Here is a 14,653-nt window from a genome sequence, read left to right as displayed (position 1 = left end):
AATAAATAACTCAAGATTAATATGTTGCTGTTAAATGTGGGCATACAAATTTGAAGTGAATACTTACTAAACAAAATCTGAAAGTGTTGCAGTGCTCAAGATTTGATTTTGCTTCGTTGGCCAATCAAGCTACACTGTTGTGCTTGCTTAGACATCATTAAATAGGCCATGTTTTGCTTGATAAATTGTGTCAAGCTGCCTCCACCATTACTGACAAGAACTAGGAAAGACATTGCTACCTTAAAATTCTACAATTGAACTAAGAATTGGCCAGACAGAAATGTTTGAGCTGTTAAATAAAGGAATACCATCAATATTTATGTGAATTGTAAGCTGTGTAACATCAGATGAAATTGAAGATTTATTTAGGAGCAAAGATAAAAAGTTTTTTAATCCTATATAAAAATATTCACCACCAGCTACAGAAGCAGTAATAATGTTTCGATCAGTTCTAAGAAGTGTTCTAGCATCTTTAGGCAAATCTAAATTTGATTTTTGCAAATTCTGAAGCAAATTATTTATAGCACTATGAGATATGTTAAATGCAATCGTCCATTGCCTTAATTCATCCGATACAATTTCATTAACTTTTGTTACGGAATTGTTGCCATCAATACCATCACTGTCAAAATCATCATGCAAACAAGCTTTCCATTCGATGTTATCACTAGATTCTTCAAAACAAATGATAGAGTTACTAAAAGGTAAGTTTATATTGTCATCCAACCAGCATTAATTTTCGGGAATTTCAGGAGAAGACTCGGGTAACAAAGTATTTTTGACAATTGGACATGATTTAGAAGAATTAAACACTAAAATATTATTCAACAACTCGGATTAATTGCATGATACTTCTTTCACTATTCTTGCTATTTCAGCAGCAATTTTTCTACGTTTTGTTCTGTCTGAACTCATAGTAAGGTTACTTATATCTTCGTAATTTTACAAAATGTTTTTCTATTATTTAACAAAATTAATTAATTAACAAACAATAAATAGATAATAATATAATAACAAATAATATAAAAAAAGTATATGGGTAATAAAATCTTATTAGGTTATAAATATTCCCCAATTACTAAAATAGTTTTATTATAAATTAAATGAAGATAGATTTTATAAATTATATGCGGTAAAAATTATTAACAACGTATATGTTGCTTTCTCTCGGCGAATAAAATAATAAAAAACTCCCATCTACAAAAAATTCGCCTTCAATTTACACTTTACAAATCAACTCAAATATGTCCATAAAAATACCGCTCAAAGTATGTTTATAGGATTTTAAGGAAACTGCGCAATGTCCACTCTTTGTAATTGCTTTCGCGCGTAGTTTAATTACAGAATCTCAACAACTAAAAACCAGTGTTTTCAACTTAATGTTTCAATCAATTTGCAAAAATCAACATAGAATTATCTATAAATAGTTATTGCAAACATAACGAAAACATAATGAAACTACAATACCTAAAATACTGTTAGTAAAAAAATTATTCTCAAATATATTTTACTATAATCAAACAGTAAAAAAATTGTTCTTATCCGACAATCGTAATTTAAAAACGGATAACTTTAACGAAATATTTGAAAAATATATCAAAAAAAAATATATACCACTATTTGAAAAAGAAACAACATTAAAGCGTAAAAGAAATATAATATTAACAAACTATCGCACAACAAAGTAACACACAACAAAATGCCAATTTCAAACTTCATCCCTGAGGTAAATTCTAAAACAGTCAATATGTGGCGTTAACGCCCGGGAAAACCGTACCGGACCCGTCTGACTCCCGGTACCATAACCCGGATAAAAACCATACCAGATCCCCGGTTCAATACCGTACGGGACCCGTCTGTATAGGCTAGCTGGGAAGTCAGTCAACTTAATTAAGTGACTTTTGATATACATGATTTGAAAATAAAAATTTTAAATTCTTCAAATCAGCCCAGGCCATGAAACCATGATAGCCATTCTATTAGGCTTTATTTAAGTTTTTTTTTTCTGAAAAGCACTTCTGTGTAATGGAAATTACATTCAAGTGTCTTTTTCGCAGATTTGATTTTGATGTTACAGACTCAGAAGCTGTCTTAGATTATCCGGTGAAAAACTTTTACTTTTTTTAAGCCTTCTAAAGTAGTCCCAATTGTTGATACAGTTGTTCTAGTTTGTGAAAAACTGCATTGGTATTCCAAATTTTGAGCTATACTCTTACCTCCTCAAATAATTTAATGCAATAACTTGTTATTTTGTTGGTAAGATGGGGAGGAAGATAAAGAGTAAGGGAGGCAAATAAGTACAGAAAGGAGAAAAAAGGGGCTCCATTAATAAATTAATTCCAATAACCAGCTGAATAGTACCTTTTCTTCGTTATCAATTGCTGGTTGAACAATTGCTGGTTGAACAATTGCTGGCTGAACAATATAATACTTTTTATTATTATCAAAAACTGGCTGATTGGTATAATTCCTTTTATTTGCTAAAAAGAATAAAATTTAAAATGATCAAAAAAAAAAGGGGAACCATAAAAACACAAACAAAAAAAATTATCGAAGTTAAAACTGATTTCTTCGCGATTTCGTGTAAGCGATTTTATCGATAAAGCGCATCGTCATTTAAAATACATGTGCCTTTACATCGAATGAAATATTCTTTACAGGCTCATTTCTTTTCCAAAACAGATATTCATACTATCACAAAGCGCGTATTTAATATTTGTCATTTTTTGGAATAAAAAGTTTAAAAAGGACAAAAAAAAAGTTTCTGTAAAGCAAATACAAATGATAACACAGATATAGAAAAAAATATTTTTTTCTCTGGCATGGAGTTTAAGAAGAGTTTTAAACTAATTTGAGGCTGATAAATTTAAACCTGAGTTTATATTTTTTCTTTTATTACATCTCGTTTTTGAGCAATGGAGTAAGTAACGATAATGCGGACAAGTGCAAATTGATTACGTCAATGATAACTTTAATGGAAGTAAAAGAGGCCCTATTTCTTCCATAAGACAGCATAGATTTCCGCAATTCGCACATGTCCGCATATCTATTACATATCTGTTTTTCTTATTGTCTTTTTTTATACAATACCTAAGGTGTTAGTGTGTGTCTGTGTATGTGTGCGGGGGGAGGGGAGGGGGGAACTAGAAATTCAAAGCACAACAAACGCAGCTAACAAGTTTTTTCTTTTACTTGTTTGCAGGATGATCCAAGACTCAGAGGCGCAACATTAATTATTTTGTTAAGAGCGTGTATTTTGCGCATTTCAAAGCTTGGAACTTGGATTCCACTTGGAACTAAGACAAGCATTGAGCTCATCATAAAGTGTGTAAAACCTGTGATGAGACCTTGACATTGTGGTCTAAAGGAGAGGATGCTAAACTTCAGTTTGGAGTGCCTATTTTTTGGAGAGAACTTAGCAATTATTTAAATGACTGCTATTTTTGCCAAGTCAATATAAAAGGATTCAATAAGAAAAGCAACTGGTATTTGCAATACCTAAGTATCCCTTCAGTTATTCGACCAGTCTCCCATAGTGAAGAAATACCTGTACAAATATTTAATGAGCTTCCAAAAATTGATCCCATAGATCTCTGCTCGTCTTCCTCTATTGATGAAGAAGAAGCTACAGATATTTTTCAGCCATGTGATGAAGATTGTGACAAACCAATTTTGTTTACTCAGTCTGCTTTAAATCATTTGATTAGAGATCTTTATTTATCAAAAGAGTCTGCTGAACTGTTTGCTTCAAGATTACAAGAAAACCGAATGTTGAAACCCGGCATAAGCGTCTGTTGTTTTGTAACAGGAAAGCTCAACTTCGTAAGTACTTCCATTCAGATGGCCAGTTTGTTTATTGTACTGATGTAGAAGGGCTACTTCTCTTTAAGGGACTTCCAACATATAATTCAAGGGATTGAGGCTTTTTATTTATAGTTCAAAAAGATGTTTGAAATGTGTTCTGTTACACAATGGGAATAAGTATGGCTCTGTACCAATAGGTCATTCTATAAAACTTAAAGAAGAATAAAACAACATCAAGATTGTTTTAGAGAGGTTGCAGTATTAAGTTTAAGGGTATTTAATTTGAAAATTGTTAACTTTCTTTTAGGTCAGCAAGGAAGGTAGACAGAATACCCATGTTTTCTTTGTCACTGAGACAGTAGATATATAGCAGAGCATTGGTTGAAAAACGAATGGCAATAAAAATGTCTTAAATGATCCTCTAGTGTATAGGAAAAACATTGTCTTTCCTCTTTTGCTCATAAAACTTGGATTAATGAAGCAGTTCGTCACTGCTCTGGACCGTAGTGGACAATGCTACAGATATATATGTTCAACTTTTGCTGGTCTTAATGAAGAGAAGAAAAAGGCTGGAATATTTGATGGATCTCAAATAAGAATATTAATGAGATCCAAATTTTATCACATCAACGAATGAGATAGGAAAAAGAGCTTGGAAAGCATTTTGTAACGTGGTGCAGAACTTGCTAGAGAGTAAGAAAGCAATATCTTAAATCCCTTTTAAACAGTTTTATTTTTGATTTTAAAGCTTTTTATTTAAATTAAGACAAAAGTACAAATAAAAAAATTGCATCAGTCCACACAAATATTCTGGTTTAATTTAACTGAAGTAGTAGATTTTTATTTATCTTAGTAATGTCGGCTACACATTTTTTAGAGTGGGTAAAAAGGAGAGGAAAACTTTAGCATTTGCATTTTAATCAAGTGCTTCCTTAGTGAATGAAATTTCAATTATTTTTTTACTTGTTTTTACATTCATTTAATCGAAAAAGCAACCTTGCAAAGAAAAATTTCTGAAAATGACAGCAACACAAAAAGATGTTCATCTGTCAACATGTCTGGTGACCAGTAGACATCAATTCTGGTGTCATTAATGTCTGGTGTCCAGTAGACATTAAGTTGTTCAACAACCAACATGTCTTTTGGTAACAATAAATATTATCATCTTTGTAATTGATAATTCAAGAAATACATTACATTTTTCAAAATAAATCGGAGTGTATAAGTGAAGCGTTAATTTTGCGGTTAAGTGTAGTTGTCACACATTTACACAAAACAAATATATATACATATGAATGAACAAAAAATTAAAAAACCAAATTGCACAATAAATTATTTTAAAAAAAGCATGTAAAATCTCTTTATAAATTTTTTACAAAACTATATAAAAATTTTAAAAAATAACTTTAAATTAAGTAGTAAAGTGTCTAGCTTATGTTTGCTCTGTTTGTTGTTTGACATTGCTAGTAGGATTTATTTCTTTATCATGATAATAATCTTCAGTCAGTGTAGTGTACTTGCCTGAAACGTTAGTGTATTGTAGAATTCTAAGAAGAAAAAAAATTAGACTTAAAATATAAAACAACAAAAAGGACAGTTAATGTAGATTTAAAAACTCAACACAAAATTTAAAAATTACCTACGTGGAGAAAATTTAATAAAAATTAGAAAATAGAAACAAAAAAGAAAAGAAAAATCAGTAAATGTGATGCAAAAAAAAAAAAAAAGAGAGTATTCAAGTCAAATTCACAACGGAATGATTTATAAAGAAACTTTTTTTAGTCCCTTATTTTCATGCAAACTCTTAACACGGGTGATTTAAGGCATGTCTGGCTTTTATCAGTGTTCTGTTGCACCACTAAAGATTTCTTTAGTGGTGCAACGGAACACTGACTGAAGATTTCTGAGCATAACTTTTTTTGGCAAACAATTCACTAAAATGAACGTTACCAGGCAAAAGTTGTTAAAACTTAAAATATTAACTTTTTACGACGTTATGGGTTATGACGGATTTTTTTCTTCTGAAAAAGGAGAATACCTTTAAAAATAAATAAAATGATCTTTAAGCACAACTTTTCAGTAATGTTCAGTGATAGTACACTTCGATAATTGTTATTGTCTACTTGCACAACTTGTGATTTGTGGTACGATTAGAAAGTCCGACGTTTTTTCTAAACTTCCGGCGTCGCCCCTAACACGACTAAAAGGAGCGAACATCGTTAATGACACTTTGAGCAATAAAGTCGATAAAGCTTATTTAAGATTGTTTTTTTTTGTCGGGTGAAACCATGTGATCAAATTTTTATTTTTACTTGACAACACCAGGTTGTGATCAAATAACAAATGTTGAAAAGCTAATACTTGGGAAACGAGTCTCTTGCCGTTGGTAAAAAAATTATATAATGATTAGTAAATAAAATTATCAATAACGAGCTAATAATCTTATATAGCCAATCTTAAATACATACATACATACACACATACATACATACATACATACATACATACATACATACATACATACATACATACATACATACATACATACATACATACATACATACATACATACATACATACATACATATATACATACATACATACATACATACATTAATGCGTTCATACACACTTCTAAGTTGAGTAATTTTATATATGTTATGTGATTTATTTTGCTGTTTGTTTTTCAATTAGTACTACAAGTTTTGTGAAACTCTCATTTTTCAGCAAATGTGATAGTAAAAAAAATGTAATAGTAAAAAAAAAAACAAGACAAGTTTTGAAAGTACAAGGAAAAGTTGCAAAATCCAAATGTTTTTCATCAATTATTTCTCTTTAGTCAACTTTGAAGTTTTAATTGGTAATGGGTCTATATAAAACCTTTACAAATATAAGAGAGAAATTTTTTAAATTTCTTCCTTGAATTCCATTTAATTTTTTTTTTTTTCATTATATGATAACTACATTATATTGTGGATAAAATACAAGGTGCTGGATTAATATTGACAATTTTTTAATCCTTGTTTCTCAAAAGCAATGAAAAATAAATATCAAAGCAATCTTTAAAATGCAATATATGGGAATGAGATCATAGTATTAAGCAGATTGTTTGATTGCAAAAGTAAGAAATGATAATATTAAATACTAGTTAGTCTTTTTTTTTACCAACAATTGATCGCTTTAAATAATTGTTAAATCTCACAATAAGGTTTTGCTAAATTTCATTCTTTCATCCAGCTTTTCCATTGTTAAGGTGTAGCCTATGCTTGGGGTAATGAAAAGTGAAAAAATAAAAATATCAGGATAAACATACACCAGGGTGGACCTTTAACCTTTTTTATTATAGGCAAGTGACAAATACCCCTTAAAAAGTCAAAAGACTTTTAAGGGGTACTTTATTACATTTTTCCTATTTCAACCGCGCAAATTTCAAATTTCCCAAAAAAAAAAAAAAAAAAAGTAAACAAAGTTGGAAAGGTTTCCAACATTTAAATTCGAACCTAAGAACATAGCTAAACTGTTTGAGTGTTTTTATATAAAAGCTGGAATTTTAGGAGACCTAAAAGAAATCCATCATTATCAAAAAAAGAAAAAGTATGAAGATTTTTAGTGCCACTTTCTTCACATTTGTATCGAAGAAAGATACTTTTACAGAAAATCTAGTAAATTGTCCAATTTTTTCCATAAGTAGAATTTGGTTGGTGAACCAATAAAGGCATTTCTGAGCAATATTCACAAAAAGCATGTAATATTTTGGAACCTAAAGTTCAATAAGAACATACACTTTAAATAAGTAAATATAGACATATTTAATAGAAATAAAGTACTATTCTTATCAAATGTAAATGTTTACACTTACCTGTTTATTTTTATCTATTATTGGCTGTTTCAATAAAAACAATGTTGGCCTTTGAAAACAGTATACTTAAAGTCAAATTATTAATGCGATCGATCCTGCCAGGTGAAAACTTGTCACACGCATTTAAACAAAAAAAAACAAAAAAAAAAACACAAAATTTTCTTAGACTGGCGTTAAATCAACCGAGAAGTAGTGAACGACCAAAATCGATCATTTTGATCAAGACCAAAAGTGCTTTGACTTTCAAGTGTCAACCTGTTTTGGTTTTGGTTCCAATTTTACTCAAATTTTGCTTATGGTTTTACTGAATTGAAAATTTGGTGAAATATATGATATATGTTGATTTAACTTAGTGAAAGCATTTAAAAAATGGCAACCTCATGCATATGCAAATGTATTTTATACCCTTTTACAAATATTCACTACTTTTTATTAGTAAATACTTATTCATATGCAAGGTAATTTCAATTTAATATTAGTATAGCACTTTTCTAAGGAGTTAGCATTCTGTGTTGATTAATATTAGCAATTAAATCATACAAAGTTATGGTACTTAGAATTTGTAACAAACTATATCTGACGCTTGAATGCAGGAATCAATATATTTTGTGTTAATAAGAATGTTTCCAAAAAATACAGATCATTGAAAATAGTAATTCGCTAATAAAATACAATGACCTAAGTGAGATAAAGAAAATACAAAAAGCATTCAAAACAAGTTATCATATAATAAAAGAAGAACTTCACAAAAACTTATATTGTAAGAGCCATAAAAGAGACTTTTAAATGAGATAAGATATATAGGTAAAATAATTATAGATATAGGTGAGAGAATGATGGAGTGACTTTAAGAACAGACTCTTAGACCTAAGGATAAAATCCGTTTTTAGGGTGTTCAGGTAATCAGAATTTTAAACTCAATTTTTGCATTCAGGCCTTAAACCTACTTCAGGGAACTACTTCTGTGGTTAAGAAATAAGAATTACTATTAATAACTAAGATAAGAGATTTTTTTTTGAGTATTTGAGTTATATATATTGGAATTTGTACTTAAAAACTGTAGTGTGTATGTGCGTGTGTGTGCGTGTGTGTTATCAAATCTAAACTTTGTGAGATAAAAAAAAAAGCAAATAAAGTTTTATATGAAATATTAATAGAAATATTAGGCACAAAAGTATTTACTTGCAGTTAAAAAAAGAAAATTATAAAAAAAAAAATTTTAATACTTTTTATAAAATTAGAAATATCTTACATTCCAACAATAGTAAGAACTACTGCTAACCCCACCATTATGTAGAAAGTGAAGCTCGGTAGAATATCCACAGTATGCTCATAAATTGCATTATACATTGTTCCTGCAACCAATACCACTAACACTTCCAAACAAGAGAACATTGAAAACATACTGCCTAAAGAAAGAACTGATTCTTATAAGATACTACCATGATGCTTGCATGATAACTTTAAAAAAGAAACATTAATGAACAACATTTTTGCCAATCAGGATTTCTTGTTAGATATTACAATAAAATAATTCAATTAGAATTTATATAAATATAAAACAACTAAATAACTTTAAAAACCTTGTTCTTGAGCAGTTGTGATCTTAGATAAAGCAGACCGAATTGCAGGCATGCCAACACCAGCAAAAATCGCAAACGTACCAGCTAAAATATATTTAAAAAAAAAAGGAAAATTATCTATTTTGGCTTTCAAAAGTTTAGATACATTTTTAGCACCTCCACATTAATTTACTTTATTTATAAAATGTAATAAAAATGACTTTTTAATTATTTTTGTTACCTTCCTTATTTATTTTAGTTGAATAACTAAATTTTTTAAAGAAAGTTCTTGAAAAAATAAAAGGAATAAAAAACTGTATGCCAAAACATGCTTTGCAGGAAATGACATTGAAACAATGACTTGGCCACTGTATTCACATGACCTTAATCCAATAGAAAATTTTTGGAACTTGATTGATCAAGAATTATTGAAACAACTTCAAAGTAGTTTTGAGAACTTAAAATGTGCATTAAGAAATATATAGTATAAAATTCCAGAAACAATTTGTAACTATTTGGTTGATTCTATGATGAGAAGAGTTCATGTTTGTTTTTGTTTGTTTTTTAGTGACTATTGATTGATTTACTTTTTTAATTTAAAGGTATGTTGTTAAGATAAAAAAAAAAAAAAAAAAGTTAAGTCTTAACTATAACTGTTCTACAAAAAATAGAAAAAAAACTGAAATTTTTGTACTTTTTTTTTTTATTTTAGTGGAGATCTGTAGTAAAATCAAATAGTCACCAGGGAAAATATTAACCTTCCTAATTACCCAACCCTATACTTTAAGTTAAAGGAAAATCTTTTAAGCGTGAAATATATGTTCACATTCTTAACCTTGAGAAAAGTTATTAGCCATGTTGTCATAATCAATATCCTTTGCAATCATTATTTTAATGGGCACTTTTGACCAAGGCCTATCAAAAATTGTAACAGGAATTTGAGAATTTAAACAAAAATTTATGACAACAACAACAAAAAAAAAAAAAATAAAAATCAAATTAATCAACTTATTTTATGAAAGCTTTAACCATGCATTTTCTATTTAGGTACACATATTTTTTCAAATTTAGGTATGCATATTTTTTTAATTTAGATACACATTAGAATGCACATTTTTTTAAAAAAAAATTTAAGTACATTTTTAAAAAATAAATTGATAAACATAATATATATTTTACAATCATTTAAAGCAATGTTTATCAATTTGGTTGACTGAGCCAAAGTTAACTTGTATATTATGAATATGTATACTTTACTAAAACATTCAATTTAGATATGTTAATTTTGAAAGAATTTTTATTAAAAAAAAATTGATTAAATAATTCTTTGATAAAATAATAGGATTCAAACCCATAACTTACCAGCAAAGGTATGCCAAACTTTTGAGGACAATCCAATAAATAGTGACAGCCCCATATATGAAAGACCACAAACAATGATAAATGAGAAGTCATGCCATTGAAAATATTTAATTAAAATTAAATTCATTAATAGAATTCCCAAGGCTCTAGCTGCATTCATTTCAGTAAAAAAAAATCCAATTTGTGAAGAAGTTAAAATGAGTGGTGGATGCATGAAAAATAATACCAGTACAGATAGAATACCCATCAAAACTGAAACAATCAAGTAAAAAAAAACATTTTTTTGCTAGAAAAGGTGAATAAGTTCTTATGAATAGAAAAGAGAATTAACTCACCAAACAAATCAAGTAAAAAAGCACCAACCAACAGGTAAAACATTTTCCTTTGATTTCCTTTTCGTTTTGCAAATAGGACATTTAAACAGTCCTTAATCCTCTGAAATTTAACCAACTCTTTAAACTTATTATCAGTTATGCAGAGTTCAAGTTGGCGTGATTCTTTTAAAAAAACCCAATAACTCATTTGAAAAACAGTAACTGCGAGTACAAATATATAAACAGTCTTAAAACCATATTTTTGTATCAATACGCCGGCAATGGCAGGACATATTGTTCTTCCTAAATGATTCATAAACTCTAGGAAAGCAATTCGAATTGTTCTTTCTCTAACTGAACTGACATCTGCAACATAAGCACATGATGCTTGCAACATAGTAGTAAAATTTCCGAAAAATCCAGATATTAAACAACCAATGAGTAGATAATTTAAAGATAACTCTAAGTATAAAGCACTCATTAGAAAAAAAAGATATCCAAAAAAATCACCGAGAACAGGTAATAGAATAACTACCTTTCTGCCAACTTTATCTGACCATGCTCCAAGAAATATTGTAACAAAGACTGCTGGCAACGTTCTTGCAATATTAAGGTATAAATCCCATTCAGCAGTTTGATTGTGAACAAAATTTACATCTTTTTTCAAACTGCTATTCGATACGCGCGAGATCACATCACAATATGTGTCATTAAAGTGTTTTATGCAAATTTTTCTAAAAATCAACTGCTTGCTTGTAAACATATCCATACCGATGTTGAAAAAGTAGGCACATAATATTGGCTCTACGTAACCTATTTTCTTCATTTTATCGAGAAACCAAATATGCACACTATATTCTTATACTTCAAAGGCTTATGCTGCTCTTAAGTAAATTTCTAAAAAATCTTGCACTACTTTTTTTTTTATTATTATTATTGGTTGCGTAAAACTATTCGCGCTTACCAAACAGTTGGCCACACTGTTTTTTTATTTTAAGCGAATTAACGCTTTATTATTTTAAGTACGATCTGGAAAAAAGAATCAAAGGCTATGTAAATATTTCAAAGTTTGATGATTTATACCTGCTCTCCTAACATAATCTCAAATATCTTTACAACTAGAAATCTTCTGTAAAAATATAAGTTAGGCATAGTTCCTATCAGTGGCGTACCTAGGGTAGATAGCGCCCTGGGCAAACACCGATCTCGCGCCCCTCCTCCCCCACATGAAGTGCTTAACTTCAACTTTTTAATAAATGATGACACAAACTTTTAATAAAACTTCATTATTCATTTTAAATAAAGAATTTGTTTATGTAACATATATTACAACTTTTTTTTTCTAGCTCTAATTGCTGCAAATTTCTTAATAACACTGTCAAAATCAATTTCTTCGGTATATTCTCGCTCTATGCTTAGCCTCTTTTGCGCCCCTTTTAGGTTAGCGCCCATGGCACGTGCCCTGCCTGCCCTACCCTAGATACGCCACTGGTTCCTATTATAAGCTAGGTTTACTTAAGTCTTTAAAAAAGCCTCTAAATTATAAAGCGCGCGAGCATAATCAGTTGAAAAAGCAGCGTGTCGATGACGCTAAAACTGAGAACTTTAAAGATAAAATAAGATAAAATCTAATTGTTGAATTTCAAGAATTTTTTTAATACTGAATTTTAGTCAACATAACAAAGCATATATAACAACATAACGAAGCAAGTCTTACTTATTTATACAACACAACGAAGCAAGTCTTACTGAGCATTCAATTTTTTTACTCTAGGTTGATACAAATCAAACTGCAAACTTTGCTTAAAAATTTGTATTCTTTAAATACCAAATTTATTTGTCTTGATGAAACTGCACAACACAAGTTCAACATTCAAGTGCATAATTTGGGGCAAATGAAAAAACAGCAGCCTGTGAGTATTGGCATAAAAATCAAAAGAGAATTTTTTTTTTTGTCAAGCTGACAGAATTAGTCTTTATCCAAAAAGATTGTCATAAATGTTACTGCACAATTATAACTTTAACAAATGAAAAAAAAACGACATCACTGTCTGCATTTTCTGACTGGCAACTACACGGCAGCAACTATGTAACGCGTTAGACGGGTGAGAAACTTTAAAAAGGGGCACACAATCATTTTGAAAATGAAGAAAAATACATTTTAGGAAAGCTTGGAAAAAATAAATGTTGGATAGTTTCAATGTTTACGTCAATAAAAGAAACCTTAACAGTCTGAGAGTGTCGTTGTACTTGTATACGATGTAAAGAATTTTATTTATAACTAAGCGTGCTAGAGCGGTCTTTATTTCTTGTGAGAGAGAGAAAAGTAACAAAATGCTCGTTTTTATATAACAACTAAAAAGGAAGCGTAAGAGGCTTGAACGACTGCGCGATTGCGCGCAAAAGAGAGTGCCACTGTACAACATCACTAAAAGTTAATCTTATTCTTTTAAAATAAAAATCTATACCCATTAATGTATTCCTAGGTTTCTTTACCAACTTTTTTTCTCGAGTTTCTCTTATTTGAAATGATGAAATAAATGAAATTTATGGTTTACATAATCGTCCGTTCTGAAAGCACTATTTGTCGAATTATAAACAAATTTTAAAAGACCAGTTCGGTGGGATATCAAAAAACTGAAAAATACAGTCGTAGCGGTCATTGTAATTGAACCTTCCTTCTTTGAAAATGCTGCTGGTAATTACCAATAGTGATCGATATCGTCAGCTGATAATCGAATTTTTGTGAACTGAATTAATGAATATTGATCTAAAGTACATTTGGTTACAATAAGATGACGCTACACCTCACTTTGCTAATGAAATAACCACTTTTTGCGTACCAAAATTCCTAGACATGCTTTCAGCTGAAATGGTAATGTTAATTGGCCACCAAGATCATGTGATTTATCACTGTTGGATTATTTTATTTGAATCTACTTGAAAAGCTAGGTCTATAAAAATAATCCAGAGTGATTGAGGAGACCAAAAACTGCACAATTTGAAACACCCTAATGTTATAACCCACCCTATTGTTATAAACACCCAAACACCCTATAGCTTTGATTTTCTGTTAAATTTTTCAACTCAAGTTAAAACTTGTATAAAAATTTCTTTCTAAATTTTTTCACTGTGGCGTATCATGTGTTCACGATGAAAATTGACCGATTTCAAAATGAAACATAGCAATAACAAATTTACTTCATTTTTTGTATCATTTATTTATTTATGAAACATCAACTATAAAAATTATTTTAAGTATTATAACGATTTGTAAGATTTTTGATTTAAAAATTCTAATTATTGTTTTCACAGCCACCATGTCTTGCAGAAAAGTTTTTGAGACTGTTTTTGATAAATAAACCCATTTTTCCTGCATATCCTCAAAAACCGTTTGTTTTTCACTCTTCTTAGAGTAATGAATCAATGCTAAATTAGACAAGAAAAAGTCTGCTGAATGATGAAAGGAAAGCAACAGAGGCCACAATAGCAAATGGCTCGCTAGATGAGGTACTTTAAAGTAAATTTCTAGATATGAATGTATTAAAACTTAATTTAAATACATTAAGAGAAAGAAATTTGAAAAATCTTTACCTTTAAATTTACAGTAAATATACCATCCATGAACTGAGTTAAACCCTTTTTGACAAAAGTTTAGTCGTTTATAATGAGGAATTGATTTTTTTGAATAAGAAACTTTTACTGCTTTTTTAAGCGCTGAATATTTTTATTCTTATTGTCTACACTGCATT

General features: G+C 29.4%; 1 protein-coding gene, 1 long non-coding RNA gene and 1 pseudogene across 4 annotated transcripts in view; 1 reads left to right on the top strand and 2 right to left on the bottom strand.

The window, feature by feature from the left end:
• LOC149892556 (uncharacterized) overlaps positions 1-5,531 on the top strand; it is a 28,924-nt gene extending 23,393 nt beyond the window's left edge. Inside the window, exons 2-5 of the long non-coding RNA XR_016449609.1 lie at positions 3,203-3,485; positions 3,590-3,822; positions 4,112-4,872; positions 4,913-5,531. This is a non-coding gene — a long non-coding RNA (uncharacterized LOC149892556). The remainder of the gene's footprint in view (positions 1-3,202; positions 3,486-3,589; positions 3,823-4,111; positions 4,873-4,912) is intronic.
• On the bottom strand, positions 241-953 carry LOC149892557 (uncharacterized; annotated as a pseudogene).
• Positions 5,042-14,268, bottom strand: LOC145199100 (proton-coupled folate transporter-like). Of its 3 annotated transcripts, none has more exons than XM_090077748.1 (6): positions 12,391-14,268; positions 10,923-12,058; positions 10,588-10,839; positions 9,247-9,330; positions 8,916-9,072; positions 5,042-5,351 (listed from the first exon to the last, which is right to left on the bottom strand). In XM_090077748.1, exons 2-6 carry the CDS (start codon positions 11,725-11,727, stop codon positions 5,237-5,239), a joined length of 1,413 nt encoding a protein of 470 aa, XP_089933874.1. In that variant the 5' UTR covers positions 11,728-12,058; positions 12,391-14,268; the 3' UTR covers positions 5,042-5,236. The 3 variants fall into 3 exon arrangements, with proteins under 3 accessions (XP_089933874.1, XP_089933875.1, XP_089933876.1); XM_090077749.1 differs by lacking the exon at positions 12,391-14,268 and having other exon boundaries at positions 10,923-11,363; positions 11,437-11,779; XM_090077750.1 differs by lacking the exon at positions 12,391-14,268 and having other exon boundaries at positions 10,923-11,267; positions 11,437-11,573.
• Between the last annotated feature and the right edge of the window lie 385 nt (positions 14,269-14,653).

The sequence above is a fragment of the Hydra viridissima genome, unplaced genomic scaffold, assembly GCF_058129835.1.
Source record: "Hydra viridissima isolate aposymbiotic clone 2 unplaced genomic scaffold, HvirCarnegie_v1 scaffold_2, whole genome shotgun sequence".
NCBI lineage: Eukaryota > Metazoa > Cnidaria > Hydrozoa > Anthoathecata > Hydridae > Hydra > Hydra viridissima.
The sequence above is the reverse complement of the archived record's forward strand: the minus strand, read 5'-3'. Positions and strand labels throughout refer to the sequence as shown.

Excerpts from the sequence above, each read along its gene's own strand:
- LOC145199100 (XM_090077748.1), bottom strand. The coding sequence starts at position 11,727 with ATGAAGAAAATAGGTTACGTAGAGCCAATATTATGTGCCTACTTTTTC. Across the intron at positions 9,331-10,587 it reads AGTTTGGCATACCTTTGCTG|CTGGTACGTTTGCGATTTTT; the intron begins GTAAGTTATGGG and ends AATATATTTTAG. Across the intron at positions 9,073-9,246 it reads CACAACTGCTCAAGAACAAG|GCAGTATGTTTTCAATGTTC; the intron begins GTTTTTAAAGTT and ends TTCTTTCTTTAG.